Here is a 19863-nt window from a genome sequence, read left to right as displayed (position 1 = left end):
ATCAAAATTATCAAAAAAAAAATCCGAAACATTTAAATATATAAATTTATGTAGCCTATCATATAAATTCACTGATACAAACATTCCAACATTCCATCAGCTCACCTGCTGAATCAGGTGAAATATGGCTAAAACATTTTTGGCTTAAAACATTAGAATTCATTCTGCATGTGCTGAGATGGCCAGCTACTCCTTATAGATCCCACTTAGTCTATGCATTTGGCAACCATCAATTAATACAGGTCATTATGAATAGTCATCATGACTAAAACTAGGACTAGTACATGGAGTATAGCCTATCTTCCATTACAAGTGTGCATACATAGTTGTTTTACTCATACATGCTCACTGCCACCCTCTGAAGGTGTTATTAACAAACATCATAAAAAAAAATTACTGACTGCTGCGCTCTAAATGTGTTATAGAACCAACTCAAAAGTTTTAATTGTTTGATTAGACACATGACATCTAAATAAATCAGTTTTCTGCTTAGTTTCATTTACATGCTTTAGCCTTAACCCTGCTGATGAAAACACTTTTGGTTTCTCTGTCCTTACAGACGTAACCTCTGCTGAATTTTGCACTGACTTTCTCATCTCTGTCCTTCAAGTGTGGCACGTCAGGTATTTTCAAGCTGCATGCACTAAAAGAGCCTGACAAGGTATTGCACCCACCTGATTCATTAGAAGAATCTTCATCTTCATCATCTTAAACCGATTAATCCAGCTAGGGTTGCGGTAGCAGCTGGGAGAGCAGAGAATCCCAGACGACTCTGTCCTCTGTAACTTCATCCAGCTCATTCCGGGAGACCCCGAGCCACTTCCAGGGCAACTTGGAGATATAATCCCTACGACAGGGTCCTAGGATGATCTTAGGGTCTCGACCCAGTAGGCTGTGCCTGGTAAACCTCCAACGGGAGGCGGCCAGGGGGCATCCTGATCAGATGCATGGTCCCCCTATGTTGCCTTTTCAGGCGGAGCTCCCTAGACCACACAAGCCCTTCTGCCATGACAAGGCCCTGATCCAAGAGGGCTCATTGGAAAAATTTACCAAAATTTACCAGATAAAGCTGCTTCAGCTTGCACATATAGCTTATTTTGTCATCCTGTTGCATTTTTTAGAGATTGGTTCTTTAAAACGTGACCACATCAATAGATATGTGTTACGTTTTCTTGACAATAAAGGATGTTGTGACATTTCAATACCTGGATTAATGACAGATCTTACTGGCTCATTATAGCACATTGTCAAAGACTCCTAAAACACAACCTGTGTGAAGTCTAGTCCACCTGACTGATTCAGGTAGCCTGATAGCAAGTGCTGCCACAGCACTTTACTGTGTGCAATATCTCAACCCACCATGCGTAGTATATTCACTGCGGATCATTGTCAACATGTTTACCACCATTATGTGCAATTATGTCAAGTGCAATATTTCTCCATTTATTACTGTTTATTTATTTGCTATTTTATTCACTGTGCAATAGTCACTACAATACATACATTTCTACATTTCTAAATTTAAATTTAATACTTTGTATATTTTTCTTGTAATTTTTGTACATATACATATATCTTTATATTTTTATTGTTTATTCTATTTTATATATTGTTTGTATATTTCCTGCTGCTCTGTCTTCTGTGCTGCTGTAACACCGCAAATTTCCCCGTTGTGGGATTAATAAAGGATTATCTCTCTCTCTAATGTGCTTTGCAGTGACACTAGCGGATCCCACTGGAAAATCAGTGACTGTTCATAATGCTCGGCCTGCTACATATACATGTACCTGTATCAAGATGTCAGCGTGTTCTTGGTCAGTCTAGGCAACAAAGACAACGCCATTAAGTGTGTCTGCATTGTTACCAATGTCACAAAGTGTCCTTTAATTTGCACTGCTGAATGAAATCATTCACTGGCCTCATCTCTCAGAAGGAGTGTGGGCTTTTTATGGGAAGAGTTGGAACGCCCTGTTGCTGACTATTCACATTATCTGAAAAGTTGAGCTTTGTCCACATCGCGTTGGTGTCATTATTCAGAATTCAACATGTTCTTGGTTTTCATACTGATTGCTTCTAATCTTTTTTACTGAACTCTTCACCCCTTCCATAAAAAACATGATGATTTTAATATGCTTTAGATTTTTTCATTTCAGCTGTTTCCATATTACCTTTCTTTCTCCCTTCACTCTGTCCTAACACAGAAACTCACTGAATTTAATACTTTTTTCAACACTTTTTACATTTCATTTAAACTCACTGAACTGACTCTGAACTTACTCTTTGTCCACGTATGCATTTTTTTTCAATACTTCATCCTACCATAGAAAACCACTGATTTCACTGCTTCTTGAATTTTTGAGCCTCACCCAACAAATTTGTTATAAAGATTCATCTTTTGACTTTAAAACATGTGACTGTATTTCATACTGTTAAAGGGCCCATATTACCAAAAACAGCCTTAATTCACGTTTTACATGACCATTTTCTAGCCTCTCTTTATCGTTTAGCGTTGAACAGGCTGTTTTTTAAAGTATGATATATGTAAATGACCTCTGTTCTGATTGGTTATGCTCTATTGCACCTCATTTATGAAGCAGTTGGAGCTACAACACTCCTTATAACATCAATGTGAATGTTCAAGGCTAAAACAGAATCCTTATTTGCCATATAACAGATGTACAAGGAGCTTCTCTTAGTGCAGGTGTCAATATAAAATTAAATCCAATAAAGTAAATATAAAAAAGATATACCATGTATAGGCTACATAAAGAAGACACATATATACATACATACAGTATGAACAGGTAAAGAAAAGCAGTGAATATATGTTTAAGTATATATATATACAATATGTATATTTGAAAAAGTTAAAGTACATGTGTGCACTAACTAGAGGAAAATGGGAAATGTTCTTATTCAAAAGGTTTATGACATGGTATACACAGTGAATACAGTGGTTATGTACAATACAATGTGTGTAATACAGTGTATGTATGGATATTTAAAGCAGAAGGATGTGAGATGAGCCCTTATTTAGGAGGAAAATGTCTGAGGTTGTCACATCAGTTTTGTAAAATTCCTGGACATGAGTGGTTTGACTTTTTACTAAATGTAGTGGATTAATGGTGGTGCTCACAGTGCAGTCTAAGATAGATAGATGTCAGTTCAGCTACAGAACGTAATCCTCCCAGTTATCATGTTGCAGTCCTGCTTAGTGCCTAAATATGTCACAAATAGTGCACCTTTCTGGAACAATAGTCATTGAACTGAGGGCAATCTGAACCAACCAAAGCCATTATTTGTATACACTGGATAAACAGAAGCAGTTCAAATGTCCTAAGAAGTTCTAACAAATTCAGGGGCATTATGTAAGCCAAAATTTCGGGAGGAGGGGGGGGGTTGACTCATAATATAAAATGACCTATATATTATAAAATTAATAGTAATAAAAAAAATAAAATAAAAACAAAAAATACAGATTTAAAAAATCTGGTGGGGCATTTGTCCTCACAGCCTGAACAGGCATGACGCCCCTGAACATATGAAAAAGTTTGACTTCCTGTGCCCAGCCATGGAATTAATTTTTTCCTGGACAGGCTACAAAAAACCTGGACAATCCAGGGAAATAAACAGGATATATTCTGCTTTGTAGGAACCAATATGCTAGCAAGGGTCTTGAAACAAGCAGGTCCAACACACTAGGCCACAGACTGTGAGGATTTTTTATAGATTGTCCAGATGTTTGTTTGCTGTTGGAAAATTTGTTCCAAGCCCAGCATTTTCATATATTAGCATTTCTTGTGCTTCTTTTTATCCATTCAAACCGTTTGTAGATAATGAGTGTGACTGGTTCAGGGTATCCTCCATGTAGGGGCCGTTGTTTATTTAGGTGATAGGCGGCACCGGAGTGGGGTTGGAGAGGGGGGCAGGGAGTCTGCTGCTATATTTGATGTTTTTGGCTTGTAGTTTGTGAGGGTTTGGAGTCCTTTGAGGACAGTTACTGCTCCATTTATGTCTGTATGTGTTTGGCAGTCTTCACTGCTCTGAATGCTTACTTGGCCCCTTTATTTATGTCATGGTCACCACTTGCATAGGCTTTTTCCGTTGTTTCCTGAGCTCAGTATGTGAAGTTTTCCTGATCGCAGCTTTATGTACAACAATAACAGACTAGGCTTTGTTATTGTTGTACATGCAGATAGAAATGCATTACTTATCGTAACATGACATTCAAAATGGGATGTCTACAGGTTAGTTTCCATATATGGACAGCATGGACTGAGGAGTCAATTGCACAATTTTTAAACTGGTAACACTTTACTGTAGGGTACAGTTCATAAGGCTACATGACACCCACATAAGCTTGTCATGACAACTGACATAGACATACATAAATGTTTATAAATGCTTATTTCAATATGCATCATCTGTCATAAAGGCTACTTTAGCTAACTTTGATCAAAATTGGCATATTGGAATAAGCAATAAGATATTTATTGGAATAAGCATTTACAAACATTTATGTAGGTCTATGTAGTTGTCATGACAAGCTTATATAGGTGTCATGTAGCCTTATAAACTGTATCCAACAGTAAATTGTTACTTTTAAACTTTAACACTGTTTACGCAGTTCATCAAACTGCTTTAAAAAACAAGGAAAAGTGCATTCCGTAATATGGGCCCTTTAATACATAGCTTTTCTATCACTCCGACTCCATTCTTCCTCTAGAGCACTCTGCTTTTTAGCGTGTTTTCCATCTATAGCAATAATCACTACTTTCTTGTTGATCTATAGCCTTAATAATGCTGGGTAGTTTATGGACAGACACAGTTTTGTCTGTAGCTGATGCCCTTACTTCTGGTTTTCTCTCTTCAGTGGTATTCAATGGACATTTCCTCCATCTTTTCTTTGTAAGCAGCTCTACATTCTTCCATCCCTCTTTATACCTGTGATATCACAACATACTGATGTATGTATACTGTAGTATACTGTTGTTTATTAAGTAGCGATGACTCCGCTGACACCGCCTTACATCATATCAAGCACTATAAAGTACCTGAGAGAGGATCTGTGCCAATTCTAAAGTGTCCCCCTCAGAACAGAATATCCCAACTGCTTATATAGGGTACTTGTCGTTGAAAAAGGAGACAGAACATATGGTCCTTTTTAAAATGATCTCATCTATTTGGAACTAAGAGAGAGGCCCACTCCCTATGGGGGGCTTTGGACCAGGGGTTTTTGCCTTCTTTTATAAAGCTACTCTTTTAAATATACCTCAATACTTTCTTCAGGTTTACTGTTAAACTCCTTGTTTATGTGACTAACAACAGACTGTGTGTATCTACCTTCAGTGCTTGGTAGCTTTCTAGCATGAACAGCTAGCAGAGCTACAACACAAAGCAGCACCGAACACACGCTATATGATTTCTTTAATGCTGGATATTATTTCAATATAAATCTATAATGCTTCAATTAAGTATAATATTCCTATAGTACTGTAGTTTTATAGTCTTGTGTAAAAGTACTCTGTCTACACTGTATGTTCAAAAATATCTAGACACCTCTTCTGTTTAGCGAATTCAGATACTTTAAGGTGAACCTGTTGCTTATACAGGCATGTTACCCAGCTTGTATAATCTCTGTTGAAAAGCATTGACCAATAGAAAGCGATGCTCTGTAGCAGCTGCACACGAGCCTAAGCTCACCCTGCCTAATGTCAAGCATCAGCTAGAGGAGTATAAAGCCCCCAGCACTGGGCTGTGGAATAATGGAACCACATTCTCTGGGATGATGGAGCGCCATCTGATACCTCTGTGACGAATTACAGTGGATCCAGAATTAATCATCTAACATGTGTAACTGACATCACTAATGCTTTTTTTGGCTGAATGCAATCGAGTCCACCTAGCAATGTTCCAACATCTCGAGTAAAGCCCTGAGTTATAGTCGCAACCAGGTGTCCCAAAACACCAAAAGATTACAAAAGAGTTACACAAAAATTCCTTCTCACAAGAGTCACCATCCTTCTATGGTCTGGGAAAAACCCATACACAAACATCCCCAGCATAGTCACTCGGAGATTGCAGAGGAAATAACAGAAAACAGCACTTACAGATCTTTTTTTTTCCCGAGAGGAAGAGTGTGAATCAGAGTGTGCTTACAGCGTTTTTTTTCTTGCATGTAAGGATTGTGCAGGTCACTTTATGTCTGTATCTGGTCAGAGAGGGGTAGCCTTTGTTTGATGGTAAAATCCATCCATCCATCCATCATCTAAACCGCTTATCCTTCTGGGTCGCGGTGGGGTGCTGGAGCCTATCCCAGCTGTCATTGGGCGGAAGGCAGGATACACCCTGGACAGGTCGCCAGTCCATCGCAGGGCAGACAGACAGACATACACATTCACACACACACTCACACCTAGGGGCAATTCAGTGTGTCCAATCAGCCTGACTGCATGTTTTTGGACTGTGGGAGGAAACCGGAGTACCCGGAGGAAACCCACGCAGACACGGGGAGAACAGGCAAACTCCACACAGAAAGGACCCTGGTCGCCTGGCCAGGAATCGAACCCAGGCCCTTCTTGCTGTGAGGCAACAGCGCTACCCACTGCGCCACCGTGCCGCCCCCATGGTAAAATCTGATATTTTTATTTATGACAACATGTACAAGAAACATTTTGAGAAAAAAAAAACATAAACTTGTGAACTTTTAAACTCAATGACATCATATTTTACTACAAAATGTTAGTTAAATTTGATCTGATTTTTTTTTTCTTTTAATTTTTAAATAGAAACTGAATGTCTTTTACACATCGTTTTAACAGGGAAGCAGCTATGCAATATTTTATAACCCGACTCTTTTTCTCTTTTTATTTAGAGCCACAAGTTTTATACAGAGCCATCTCAAGCTTAAAAGGGCTCTTCTATTGTTATGATGTCAAGCTTGCATCAATAGCAGAACGCTTTTTGGTGCTACATAGAACCACTTTCAAAAAGGTTATATGTAGCACCATGTACAACACTTTTCTCTGAAGAACCATTCCACCATGCACAAACCATTTAAGCATGCAAATGGTTCTATATAGAACTTATGGTTCTAAATAGAAACACTGCCCTTACTAAAGAACCTTTGATGAACCGTCTTTTTTAAGATTGTATATTTGCCTCATTAATCTCAGTCTTATTACATACGAAGGCTTATTATTTAGCAACTACACAGACTATAATGCAAACTAGCTGAGTTATTCTGAGGTTATAGAAGTGTGTAGTAAATCTTTGGGCCAACCAGTGAACTCTGGCCAATTAACGGGGTCAACAGAAATCACACAGCTCCTTTGAGTAAAAAGAGAAGACCATCAGCTCTCTTAAATTCAGGATTTGAACTGATAATTCCACATTTGTTGCAAATTAGTTTCTTTTCTTTTGATTTTTAAATACAAACTGAATATCTTTTATAAGAGTCTCAGAATGTTTGACAACCAAAAGAAGTTACAATGAGATTTTTGCAGAGAATCACTGATCACAGTACTATATTTTAATAAATATTAAATGTTTTGAATGTTATTTGTGTATTAAAAACACCTCTGGAATATTTTACTTCAACATTCTTCCAAATAGCAGCTAATTTCAGTCTTGGAGTGAGTGATTAAACGAGTCTCAGTGCACTAGCTGTCATACTGATGTGTTTCCTGCAGAGGGCACACAGGAGCAGCATCAGTGCGTCAAACCCTCAAAGCAGATCATTGTAACTGGACCAGCTGTTTGGTCATTATAACATCCATGAACTGATTTCTGCACATAAATGGGGTTTAGAGAAGATTTTACAATGTAAACAAGAAAGACATTCACCTGAGTCAAAAGTTTCCTGATATCAGAAATTGTATTTGAACACATACAGCTGTGTTTAACACTAGTAAAAAATACAATATGACCTGTAAAAATTAAACGCTACAATAAAAACTGCATTGGAAATGTAAAACATGCTATTCTCACATGTAGGCACAGAATGTTTACATGTAACAATTCAGTTTTCACTGCTTAGAAACATCAACATTTATTTTTACTTCTAAAAATTGAACTAATACATCTTCATATTTAATTCATACCACTAAAAGTGTTTCCTTTCATTACAATGAACTGTGAAAACTGAATTCTTCCTTTGCTAAAGTATTTGTCCTACTAGTCAAAAAAAGTTAAATTGTGACATTTTAGAATTTGATTTTGTATTTCCATTTTTCCATTTTTTCATTTTTACCAGCACTAATTTACTTGTTCAGTGTGAATTGAATGTATCTAAAATTAAAAATTAAAAGCTAAACTTTAGGAAGGCTGGTATTATTTTTCCTTGTGCTATGGTTCTTTTCTATTGCAAAAAAAACAATTCATATCATTAATACAGTAACAGAATAACAGTTGTATACGTTAAAGCTCAGCCTTCACATATCAAACTGAATTTCTTTGTGAAACATCAACAGAGAAACAAAGAAAAGACAAAAAAAGAAAAGAAGAAGAAAGAAAAAACAAGGTAGATACCATTTGGGACACAAATAAGACTGAGGCTTTAACACAGCAAAATGTCTTGTTGTTCCACATGCATGAATTCACAGATGACAGTAGACATGTAATTACACAGATCTTGATATGTAATTACACATATCTCTGTGTACAAAGGTCATATGTAAAGTTATTTTTCATCTTATGTAGATAAAATTGAGCTACTATTGTGATCAAGTTTGTTAGAAAGTGCTCATCTGGGTTAAATAAAGGGTGATCAAAAAGTGGTAAGACATACAGATTTTAAGAAGGCCCACCCACACAGACCTGAACCACGAAGCCCACGTAAAGCCAAAATCCTCCATCTGGGGGGTATCACCATCTAACAGGCTTATTATTCAGCAACTACACAGACTACAATGCAAACTAGCTAGTTATTCTGAGGTTATAGAACTCTGGCTATTTAAGGGGTTACAGAAATCACACAGCTCTGTAAAGAAAAATCTTCTGTGATCTTGTGATGACCTTTTAGTAAAGAAAGAAGACCATCAGGGATCGAGTCATACACACGCTTATATTCAGTATTTGACTGAAAATTCCAAATTTGTTGCTAAAGTCAGAGAAGGTAATGAAATTATAATTATCATCAAGTAACTGGTGAATCAACAGAATGTTATTATTAAACCACAAATGTGAGAATAGTGCTCTTTCCTTATAGGGCAGGGGTGTCAAACTCCACCACTAAAAAGGCAATTTTAAAAAATCTCAGGTGATCTGTGGGCCAGCTGTGTTTTATTTCATTTTTACTTAACATTTTGCCATGACCCAAATGGCCCATTCAAAATATGCCAAAACTGCAACAGCAAAATAGACATTAAATACTTACTCAAAAATATTTCCAAATAAAAATAAATTGTTTTAGGTATTGTTTTAAAACTGCCTTTTTGCTTGAATTAGACACCAGGCGTCTTTTCTTTGTGTGTACCCACTGGCCCATAGACTGTTGTTGTGCGTCAGAATGCGCAACATGTTGCAGTGCATGCTGAGGCCTGTAGTGCATCTCAGGGTGAAACAGGCGAGCAAGAATAGAAAATAAAAATAATTTCGTGGGACGAATACAACTGTGTCACGGGCCTGATTTGGCCCGCGGGCCTCGTGTTAAACACATGGGTTATAGGTAATGTGTTCATTCTATGTGGATTTTCCTCAGGATGAGTCGCCACAACCCTGCACCACCAATTTTGTATGATGTTTCAGACTCTGTAGTAGGTAAGATTTGTTTTGACTTAACTGTCGAAAATAACCATAGACTAATTTGTTCTCTTTTTCAGTCTCATGCTGCATCAGCACCTTATGTAACATTCTATTGGTTTCCACATAATGTGTGCTGGAGAAATGTTTGGCTCATGCCACAATTTTTCTCTTGACAAACAAGATGAGGGAAATATCATAAAATTTTTAGTTAACACTGCAAAATTTTATGTGCACTAAAGAACTAGCATGTAACGTTGGTGTACTAACAGACTGTGTTATCAGTTTTAGCAGTCATGTCAAAGCAGTCACTAAATCAGCATTTTATCACCTCAAGAACATCAAGATCTGAGATTTTCTGACTAAAGCAGACCTGGAGAAACTCATCCACACCTTTAATTACAGCATTACTGATTACTGTAATGGTCTCCTAACTGGACTCTCAACAGAGAACAACAGCTTAAATTGATTGAAAATGCAGCTGCCAGTCTCACTAGGAGTAAAAGGAGGGAACACATCACCCCTGTTCTTAAATCCTTACACTACCAGTAACTTACAGAATAGACTTTAAGGTATTTTTACTGAAAACGTTTCTATCTGAGCAGCTCTCAGCTCAGTTTAAAACTCCAGCTCTACTGCACTTCTCTCCTGTAGCGGCACTTTATTTTTCTAATGTAATTTTTATTTTGATTTTTAATTTGAATGATTTTTCTTTGTTAAAATCTATTGTTTTAATCATGCTTAAACCACACTTTTAATTTCTGTTCTCCTTTAATTTGTTACTTTTTAAATTATAATTTGAATTGTCTTTGTATTTGTATTTGAATGACCGCAGAGTATGAAACGTGATCTATAAATGGATTTGCTTTGCCAAAAATAAATCCACTAATTGCTATTTTGTGATAGCCAACCTGAAACGGTTCTCCATCTCCTCTGGTACTGTCTATATTCTGAAAGACTGTGGCAAGACATATTTAGATCTATAATTGATCGGCTGTGTGAAGATTTCTCCCTATTATGGAAGGATACAGTGCTTGGGTTAATTGATTATGACAAAACCACAGAACAGCAGTATTACTTAATAAATGTAGTGCTGTTTCAAGCTCAATTTCAGATTCAAAAAATTCAAATATTCACACTTTATGCCTTCATATATAGCCTTTAATAAGGAATTTGAGCAGAATCTGAAGCTTCCCATATGGAAAAAATATATGGACATGTATTTTTACATTGCAGTCCATGCCAAAATTCATTCCAAACACCAAAACGCATTTCAGAAAATATTGCCATATTAACCAAATATACTTTAAAATACATTTATTTTAAAATGTAAGGGGAAATATGACACACAGAAATATACCATAGAAAAAAAACATGAAAATGTACAAAAATAGCCAAAATACTTGTCTGATGCACTTTATTGTTTGGATACCTTTTGAAATGAATTTTTATTGCTGTATCTTAATTTTATGTTTAAGCAAATGAACCTTGAACATAGCAAAAACAGGTGCTGTAGGTATTGATTCACTGTGAAAATTCAAACAGATTTTGTGTGAGTGCTGTCTTACCACATATGTGGTTAATGCAAAGTCAGTACCGTTCATTCAGCTCAGGTGCATTTTAGTTAAATCTGTGAAAAATATAATAAATACAAAAATACAAATGCATTTTAAAAGTATATTTAACAAGTACATTTTTGGCCATTTTCATACATTGCAAAAATAGTATGCAAAAAAAAATGTATTTGGAATGTATTTTTTTCTATATGGGTTGTTTGCTTATCTGACAACAGAAAAGCTGTGAAAACTGTGACCTGTGAGAACTGTGAATTTCCAACTCTCTTGGTATTGTTTCATCAAAGCTGTAATTAGTTTTCTAAATCATGGATTTATTTTGTTTCTGCATCTTTAATTACCTATGTGCAGCGCTATTGATATTGTTTCATTAGAATTGTAAATATTTCTTAGTTAAGTATTTGATTACTACGGAGCCCTGCTGGTGACATCCTGTATAAATGAAAATAATGCATGGCCACGCCTTATTAATGCATGGGAACGAGATCCTAATACGTGGCCACAACTTAGTAAGGCATGGGAATGAGATGGTTAAGTTGTGGCCATGACTTAGTAAGGTGTGGGAACGAGACCACAGCTTACTAAGTCGTGGCCATGCATTAGGATCTCATTCCCACGCCTTACTACGTGGTGGCCATGCATTAGGATCTCATTCCCATGCTTTACTAAGTCGTGGCCACGACTTAATCATCTCATTCCCATTACTTACTAAGTCGTGGCCACACATTATCACCAGCGGGGCTCCGTAGATTACCCTGGCTTTGTTTTGTCTTTTTTTTCTCTTTTTAGTTTTTTTTTTTTTCTATCCTTTTTTTTACACACAAAGCATTGTTAAAAAGAAGTTTAAAAGTTGTCGCTGGTAAAAAAAAAAAAAAAAAAATCCTTCTGAAATCTCGCGAGAGTAGGTGGGTCAGCAGCGCTTCATGGCCTGTCGCTGTGAGCACAGCCGCCTTCTTTCTGCAGGAGCTTCTGGAGAGAGAGCAGCGGAGCACACAGCGCATCATGGTAAAGTCTTTTAAAGCCTTTAGCTTCATATAAACCTTACATAAAACTCGAATATCGGCGCCTCACCCTTTACCAGTGCTTTAACTGCGCTGCAGGCAGAGTCTAGCATATAACTATTGTAGATAAGCCATGTTTAAGTTTCCTTGTATCGCAGCGTGGCGCGTTTAGCTGTTACCGTTAGTTAACGTTAATTTCTCGGTTGTTTGTGGCTGAAAGTCCCTGTTAACTACATTAGTAAGTTAGATAACCTGGTGACGTCGGTGTCTTGTGTAGGTTAGTAGGTCCAAAAATAGCTTTTGCAGTGAGTTAAGTGATCTTACTGTCCCGCTGCTAACAAAGCTGACATCAGCTTTTTGTTCGAATTTTCCGTTCCACCTTAAATGGTGCAGCAGTAACGTTCTGGATCAGGCGCCGGAATGCAAGTGCAGCACGATTTAAGGTGGAACGGGAAATTCGATCACGATGCCAACTCGAGCGTTGTTAGCTGCTACTAGGCCTCAGCCTGGCAGCCTCCTGGGTTGTTTGCTGACACAGCAGCCCAACAAAGGAGAATATGCACTATTTAGGGATTATCGTGAGAGGTTTGTGTCCTTTCTGTTGTGCATTAAAGCTTTTTGGAAATGGCAGCGAGTTTAAGGTGGTGTGAAGAGTGGAGAATGAGCTCCACAGGAGAAACACGTGGAACATTTGGCTCAAGCATGTGTTAGCTAGGTTAGCTAGCTCCTGTGCTAATGAGTGTTGAGGCCTGTGCTAACGGGATACACAGCCTAATTTCTCCAAGACCAGGATTTAAAAAACTGCTTTGTGTACATTTCCCAATGTGTTGAATTATGAAGATCTGAAAGCTTTCCAAACTTCAGATTTCAGTTCGTTCTGGGGGTCAAATGTCGCTACAGCAGCGTTAAGTGGAAACCACGTGTTTGCGTTTCTGCATTGACCTGCGTTCCGTACAACACTTAAAAGGGAATTACACGAATTCTGTCCTTGATGTAAACATTCAGAGGTTTATTGTAAAATTATTAATTATAGAGTAACTGACCAACCCTGATTTTTTTACAGTGGTGGTGATGGGATCCAGGGGTCACCATGTCTACAACACAAATATACCCATTTTATTTACTATCCAAAACCAACACGTGTTTTCTGCGTTTTTATATGTAATGTTGAGGATTTTCTTTTGGGGCTGTTTTGCCTTAGAACGCCCTGCAAGTCCTTCTCCACTGTGAATGGATGAAAATAAATGGACTAAATATTTCAAATCAAAACTTTATCACAAAACTATCATAAACAAGGTGTCGGGCATCAGGCAGCATCTTTCTAACAGTTTTACTCTGTGAGGGAGCTTTTGCAGTCATTAAACTCTTCAGACGTCTGGCTGTCACCACCACTGTGAACCATTGACTTGGCAGATTTCTCTAAAAAAGAGCATTTTGCACCACTCTGAATAACTTTGTTTACATCTCAACCAATTAATTATTGAGATTTTTGAGACGTTTCCCCTTAGTCAAAAACGGAAAGTCAGATGTTGAATAAGATTCAGTCTATCTGTTTAGATTAATAGATGCTTGGCTTCCTTTTACTGGGACACTTTTTAATCCTTTATGCAGGGCGAAGTGGGGAAACAGTTTATATATCTATATGTCTAGTGACGAATCATTTTCAGCATGGTCGTATTGCAAAAAACACCATTTTTTTGGGCCTTGTTCAAATGAGAATCACAGTACCTTGGAAGCACGTTTAAGCAGGATATTTATAACTGGAGAGATGTTGATTTTTTTTCTCTCTTTTTCTCCACACCAGGTGCTCTTACACGTGCTGTTTGAGCATGCGGCTGGCTATGCCCTATTTGCCGTCAAAGAGGTGGAAGAGATTGGCATGCTTTTGCCACAGGTGTGTATTTTTTGATGGGGTAAATCTGGCTAAAACATCTTTAATCTGTAATGCTGATGAGGCTTAATTCATGTTTGATTTGTTTTTTCCCCACTCAGGTTGAGGAAAGTGTCTTAAACGTTGGGAAATTCAACAGTGTTGTTAAACTGGCAGCTTTTTTCCCCTTCAAGTCTGCACAGGCTGCACTTGAAAACATAAATGCAATTTCAGAAGGTAAGTTCAATAGTTTTGTGTTATTTATTTATTTATTTTTTTGAGGAAAGGCTCAGATGTTGTGATGTACTAATAATCTGTCAATCCACTGAATTATTGTGCTGACAGCATACCATAAAACTGAACATCTGAGCAAAATAAATTTGATGCAGCCTGCTTATTAGATTATTAATATGGCTGAGATTGGATAAATGTGGCTAGTTATTAATGAACTTTTTCATGAACTTTTGTTAGGAGTCGTCCATGCAGATCTTAAGCTGTTTTTGGAAACTAACTTGCCTTCTGGGGGCAAAAAGAAGGCCCTTCTAGGAGTGGCTGATGGCAAGATTGGTGCAGCACTGCAGGAGGAGTTGGGACTGTCTATCCAGACTGGAGGAGTGGTGGCAGAAATACTCAGAGGTTTGAAGAATTTACTTGAACTTCTTGTTTGTTGTACAAGTATGCAGTGGCTTCTTCTGTGGTGATGTGTCTTTTATCCACTGACGTCTGATGGTTCATACTGAAAAGCTGAACAGTTGGGCCTACATAACAAAAGCGTTTCTCTAACCTCACCTTGGTCTTTTACTAATGTCTTCTCTCTTCTCAGGTGTGCGTCTGCACTTTCATTCCCTGGTGAAGGGCCTCACAGCTCAGGCAGCCTCCAAAGCCCAGCTTGGTCTGGGTCACAGTTACTCTAGAGCCAAGGTCAAGTTCAACGTCAACAGAGCAGATAACATGATCATCCAGTCCATCGCCCTTCTCGATCAGCTAGACAAGGACATCAACACGTTCTCCATGCGCGTGCGGTATGCAGGTTCTGTTGTGAGTGGAGTTGCTGTGCTGGTAAACTAATCTCAGGCTCGGCTGGCTGTCTCTGTGTGGTGTGTGAGCCTGAGTACTAACTGATTTTTAAAGGATTTGCCACTTAACTTTAACTATTGTCTAATCATATTTGCACTCCCTGTGTGATCCATAGACAGAGTGCGAGCAATATGGCAGAATCTCTAAACTCATAGTGCAGTTTATGCATCCAGAGAAGCGTTTCATGAAGGGTCTGTTAGCCAGATATTGTAAGCCTAAAAGTCAACGTTGTCCAATTAAAAATAAAAAAAATAAATAAAATAATGAAAATTGCAGGTAGATGTTTTTTTTTCTTGTACATGTCGGCCCCGTTTCTTAAACCAGGGCTATGGTTACCTGGATTAGCTTTACAGAAAAATACTACATTAGTTCCATAAAATTACAAAGAAATAAGGTGCACACATTTTAGGACAGTAGCATCATCTAAAGATTGTCTTCTCTGCTGGAGTACAGTCATAAAATATAGACTCGAAGTACCAATCAAATCTACACTTTTTTTTAATACAATTTTTTTTTCCCCTGCCATTACTGATATGGTTGTGTACCTCTAATTTTTATATAACCTGCATCCCTAAATAAGAGACCAGGGACATGACAGTCTTCATTCAGTCTTCTGTCTTGTGAAATGCTTCTCTGATCAGTGCAACAAAATGTTGCTCAAACGGACGTGGAATAAATTGCACGTTAAGGCTTTAACTAGTGCCATATTGCTGGGTTGTCTGCTTGTGTGCATTGAGGTGTTGTGTGTCAGTGCTGTTCACATTCTTTGGCCTCTCTCCGATGGGTTTTTAAGCCTGTGGAGATGGCGGCGCTCCGAATGTGACGTGCACTCAGCAGCCTCCCAGTGCTTACCGCAGACAGCGCCCCCTACTGCGCTGGCTGTACAGAAAAAGGAGGGACACTAAAGCCCGTTCTTGGGCATGCTCAGTCTGTCAATGGGGCAGACCACCACCTGAGGCGGAGACAGTCAGCCTGGTTTGGATTAGCCAGCAACCACACTTGGTTTGAGATTTCTTACTAATTCTATACTTTTGAGGTTAATTCTTTGTTTTTAATGCTACTTTTTTCATTTCAATTTTCAGTGAGTGGTATGGCTACCACTTCCCAGAGCTGATTAAAATTGTCAGTGACAATTCAACATATTGCAAGCTGGCCAAGTTGATTGGCAACAGAAAGGAGCTGAGTGAAGAGAGCTTGGAGGCTCTGGAGGAGGTCACCATGGACGGTGCTAAGGCACAGGCCATCCTAGAGGCCTCTCGCAGTTCCATGGGTAGGAGTCATGGCTCTTCGTGCTTTTAATGTTCTCCAGCTCAGAAGTTATGATGTCTTTATAATCTGTCAATCCACTGAACCCATGTGCTGACAGCATATCATTTAACTGAACATCTGAGCAGCTCTAGGATGAGCTTGAATTTTGAAAATCTTGTTTGTCTGAAATGCAACTGTGACTGATTTCAGGTATGGACATCTCCCCTATTGACCTGATCAACATTGAGAGCTTCTCCAGCAGAGTTGTGTCCCTCACTGCTTACAGACAAGAACTGCAGGAGTACTTGCGCTCCAAAATGGGCCAAGTGGCCCCCAATCTAGCAGCCCTCATTGGAGAAGTGGTATGTAAATTTTTATTTGCTTGTCTGCTTTGCTACAGACTTGTGGCTACTTGCTTGAAATTAAGAGATTTATATAATAAGTAGATTTATATTTATATATATATTTGTATTAGTAGATATATGTATACTGTGTAACATTGTGTTCTTAAGGGTTATACTTGTTTTACAATGCCTAAAAATAAGCACTTCAATAAACGTGACAGAGGGACATTCCTAAAACTAGCATTTGATGTTTTATATGTAATATTCTGTAGCACAGCATTACATTCAATACATTCAATACAATGAGGCTGAACTCATTGATTAGACGGTGCTTGATTTGGTGTTCTTATTGTGCATCATTATACAAATACTTCATATCGTTGGGATTCTCTCACAGCAGTAAAGAACTCCACTCATGTAGAGGCTAATAGAGATGAGACATTGGCTTCCGGTCAGAACAAATGGCTTGCCCATAGATATCTGCTCCAAAGAGCTTACCTTTTCAAAAGTTTCTTTAACCTTCAAGATACATTATCAGAAGGTGGGTTTCCTAGTCATTAGACCCCAAAATCTCACTCTTTAAAGCTGTTTAAGCCTCGCTGTAGCACACGTTTTATTTTGGCTGAATTCTTTTTGCCCTATAGTTTAGTTAAGGTGAATACACGATGGTTTGCAAGCTTCTGCATTTAGTCATAACCTTCAAAGTTGAATATGTTGCGAGTCACTCTTCATGTGATCAAACTGATGAGCTTTAGCTAATGAACTCTTGTTGCTTGATGCTTTTAGGTTGGTGCTCGTCTTATTTCCCACGCTGGCAGCTTGACTAACCTGGCCAAGTACCCGGCCTCCACAGTGCAGATCCTGGGAGCGGAGAAGGCCCTGTTCAGGTACTGGGGCTCCCCTTCCCTGCTGGGGTTTCAGGCGGCTGCAGTGATGGCAGGGCTGGGGCGACGCCGCAGTGGTTGATTTGAGTGTGTTGACATAAATGCACACCAAAAGTGATACCACTCTCCCACGCTCCCCCCAAGTCTGAGCAGCCGCCCAGGGCTTTTGGAGGTAGCTATAGTAGAGTTAGCACCTGTGTAGCTCCTGTGTTCTGGGCCATGGTGTCATTTTATTCAGTACACTAACGTTTTACTTTCTAGACTGCTTTAACTTGTTCCATAAATCTAGGGCGCTGAAGACCAGAGGGAATACGCCAAAGTACGGCCTTATCTTCCATTCCACGTTCATCGGCCGCGCAGCCGCCAAGAACAAGGGCCGTATCTCCCGTTACCTTGCTAACAAGTGCACCATTGCCTCCCGGATTGACTGCTTCTCAGGTGGGCTTTGCTGTTTACAGAACGACAGTTGGAGTTTTGATTTCTTGCTATGATGCTTTTTATTTTTCGTCATCAGTATTCCACCCCTGTGGGGAGTGGGTGTTGAAGAAATTACTCTGAGCAAAGCCATTGAATCTAATAAGTCCTGCGCTGTTTAGCTTGATATCACTAAGTCTTTCATTCTGTATTACAGAGGTTCCAACGAGTGTTTTTGGAGATAAACTCCGTGACCAGGTGGAAGAGCGTCTATCTTTCTATGAGACCGGCGAGACGCCAAGGAAGAACCTGGATGTGATGAAAGAGGCAGTGGCAGAGGTTGGTGAATCTTATTTACACTTGCATTTCTCTGCTGTGAGTGATGACTCATCTTCCCTGACTCCAACGTGGAGGCAAAAACTGATTTAATGAGCCTGACGCAGCACTTCATACTAGTAACAGTTTTAAACTCTTCTGGGCTATTTGAGTTTGAAACGGTGCGCTCTTTCATCCACAGGCGAGTGAAGTGGCAGCAGAGATCAAGCGCAAACTTGATAAGAAAGAGAAGAAGAAAAAGAAGCGTGAAAAGAGGAGACTAGAGGCTTTGTCCACAGCTGAAGGAGAGGAGGAGGAAGTTGAGGTCAAGAAGGTCAAATCCAATGGAGATGCTGAAGCCCATGTAAGTGAGGTGTTACTGCGGTGTAGGGATAGGCATGGTTATTTAAATGTGCCATTATCCAGACTTATCATTGCTTTATAAAGCAATTTAAATAAAAAAATGGATCATTTTGGGGTTTTTTTTTTGTTACTGACCTTGCAACATATACAGTGTAGAGACACAAGTGCCTAATATTTAGCCTCATGTTAAGCAAAATGGCAGCATTAAAGAGCTACATATGGAAAGAGAAATCCAAATGTAGTGCCGTTCTAATTTATAGTTTAGGAGGCTGGTATGTAAGTGATAGTATGTAAAATCAAGTTCCTGGAGAGAGAGATCACCATCTGCTCTTCACCAAACCCTGCATGACTAGACTAGAGCCAGGACCTTCACATGGCCCTGTCTCTTTAAAGGACATGCTAGAGAAAAGCTCCTCCGAACCATTGACAAACCCTTCTCAGTGGGTTTGTTCACTGAAGTGAGCAGGACAGCTTTTGAGTCAGTTTGAGACTTGATTTTTTATTTCTTTCTTTGTTATTTATGTACTTGTTTCTTTTTCTGTGCTTCATCTCAAGGAGAACGGAGAGGGTGAGGCGACAGGTGTGAAGAAGAAAAAGAAAAAGAAGGCAGCCGCCGAGGACGTAGAAGTGAAGGAGGAGGAGGAAGAGGTCATGACGAACGGTGTGGACGAGGCAGCTCCGGCTAAAAAGAAAAAGAAGAGAAAGATTGAGGCAGTTCAGCCTGAGGTTAAGGAAGAAGAGCCCGAGGTGAAGGAAGAGCCTGAACAGACTGAGAAGAAAAAGAAGAAAAAGAAAAAGAAGGCAGAGGATGAATAAGATGATCCGTCCTGTCTTTCAATACTGAACTGTTTTTTTGTATTAAATACTGTACAGCTTTTTTTTTTGACTATGAATGCCCTGATAGTATGGATGATGTATGGCAAGAATGTGAGAGGAACCTTGGTGTCCTCAGTTTATAAAGCTCAAAAGGAGCATTTAACAGAACATTCAAAAATACAATAAGCTTTGTTATGCATTGCCTTTTGTCTTGTT

At 38.8% G+C, this 19863-nt stretch overlaps 1 protein-coding gene and 1 non-coding gene across 3 annotated transcripts; both read left to right on the top strand.

Annotated features, from left to right (window-relative positions):
- The first annotated feature begins 12223 nt into the window (after positions 1 to 12223).
- On the top strand, positions 12224 to 19819 carry nop56 (NOP56 ribonucleoprotein homolog). Of its 2 annotated transcripts, none has more exons than XM_036587470.1 (12): positions 12224 to 12320; positions 14121 to 14210; positions 14309 to 14423; positions 14658 to 14822; positions 15010 to 15208; positions 16346 to 16533; positions 16722 to 16873; positions 17642 to 17742; positions 18029 to 18177; positions 18371 to 18492; positions 18671 to 18832; positions 19390 to 19819. In XM_036587470.1, the coding sequence occupies exons 1-12, from the start codon at positions 12318 to 12320 to the stop codon at positions 19645 to 19647; spliced, it is 1704 nt and encodes a 567-aa protein (XP_036443363.1). In that variant the 5' UTR covers positions 12224 to 12317; the 3' UTR covers positions 19648 to 19819. The 2 variants fall into 2 exon arrangements, with proteins under 2 accessions (XP_036443363.1, XP_036443362.1); XM_036587469.1 differs by having other exon boundaries at positions 19387 to 19819.
- On the top strand, positions 18528 to 18594 carry LOC118820730. Its single transcript, XR_005008275.1, has one exon. It is a non-coding gene; the product is annotated as a small nucleolar RNA SNORD57 (small nucleolar RNA).
- Positions 19820 to 19863: the final 44 nt, after the last annotated feature.

The sequence above is a fragment of the Colossoma macropomum genome, unplaced genomic scaffold, assembly GCF_904425465.1.
Source record: "Colossoma macropomum unplaced genomic scaffold, Colossoma_macropomum, whole genome shotgun sequence".
Classification (NCBI taxonomy): domain Eukaryota; kingdom Metazoa; phylum Chordata; class Actinopteri; order Characiformes; family Serrasalmidae; genus Colossoma; species Colossoma macropomum.
Note: the sequence above shows the minus strand (reverse complement) of the source record. Positions and strands in the feature narration are given on the sequence as shown.

Excerpts from the sequence above, each read along its gene's own strand:
- nop56 (XM_036587469.1), top strand. Across the intron at positions 14,424-14,657 it reads CATAAATGCAATTTCAGAAG|GAGTCGTCCATGCAGATCTT; the intron begins GTAAGTTCAATA and ends AACTTTTGTTAG. Across the intron at positions 15,209-16,345 it reads ACGTTCTCCATGCGCGTGCG|TGAGTGGTATGGCTACCACT; the intron begins GTATGCAGGTTC and ends TTCAATTTTCAG.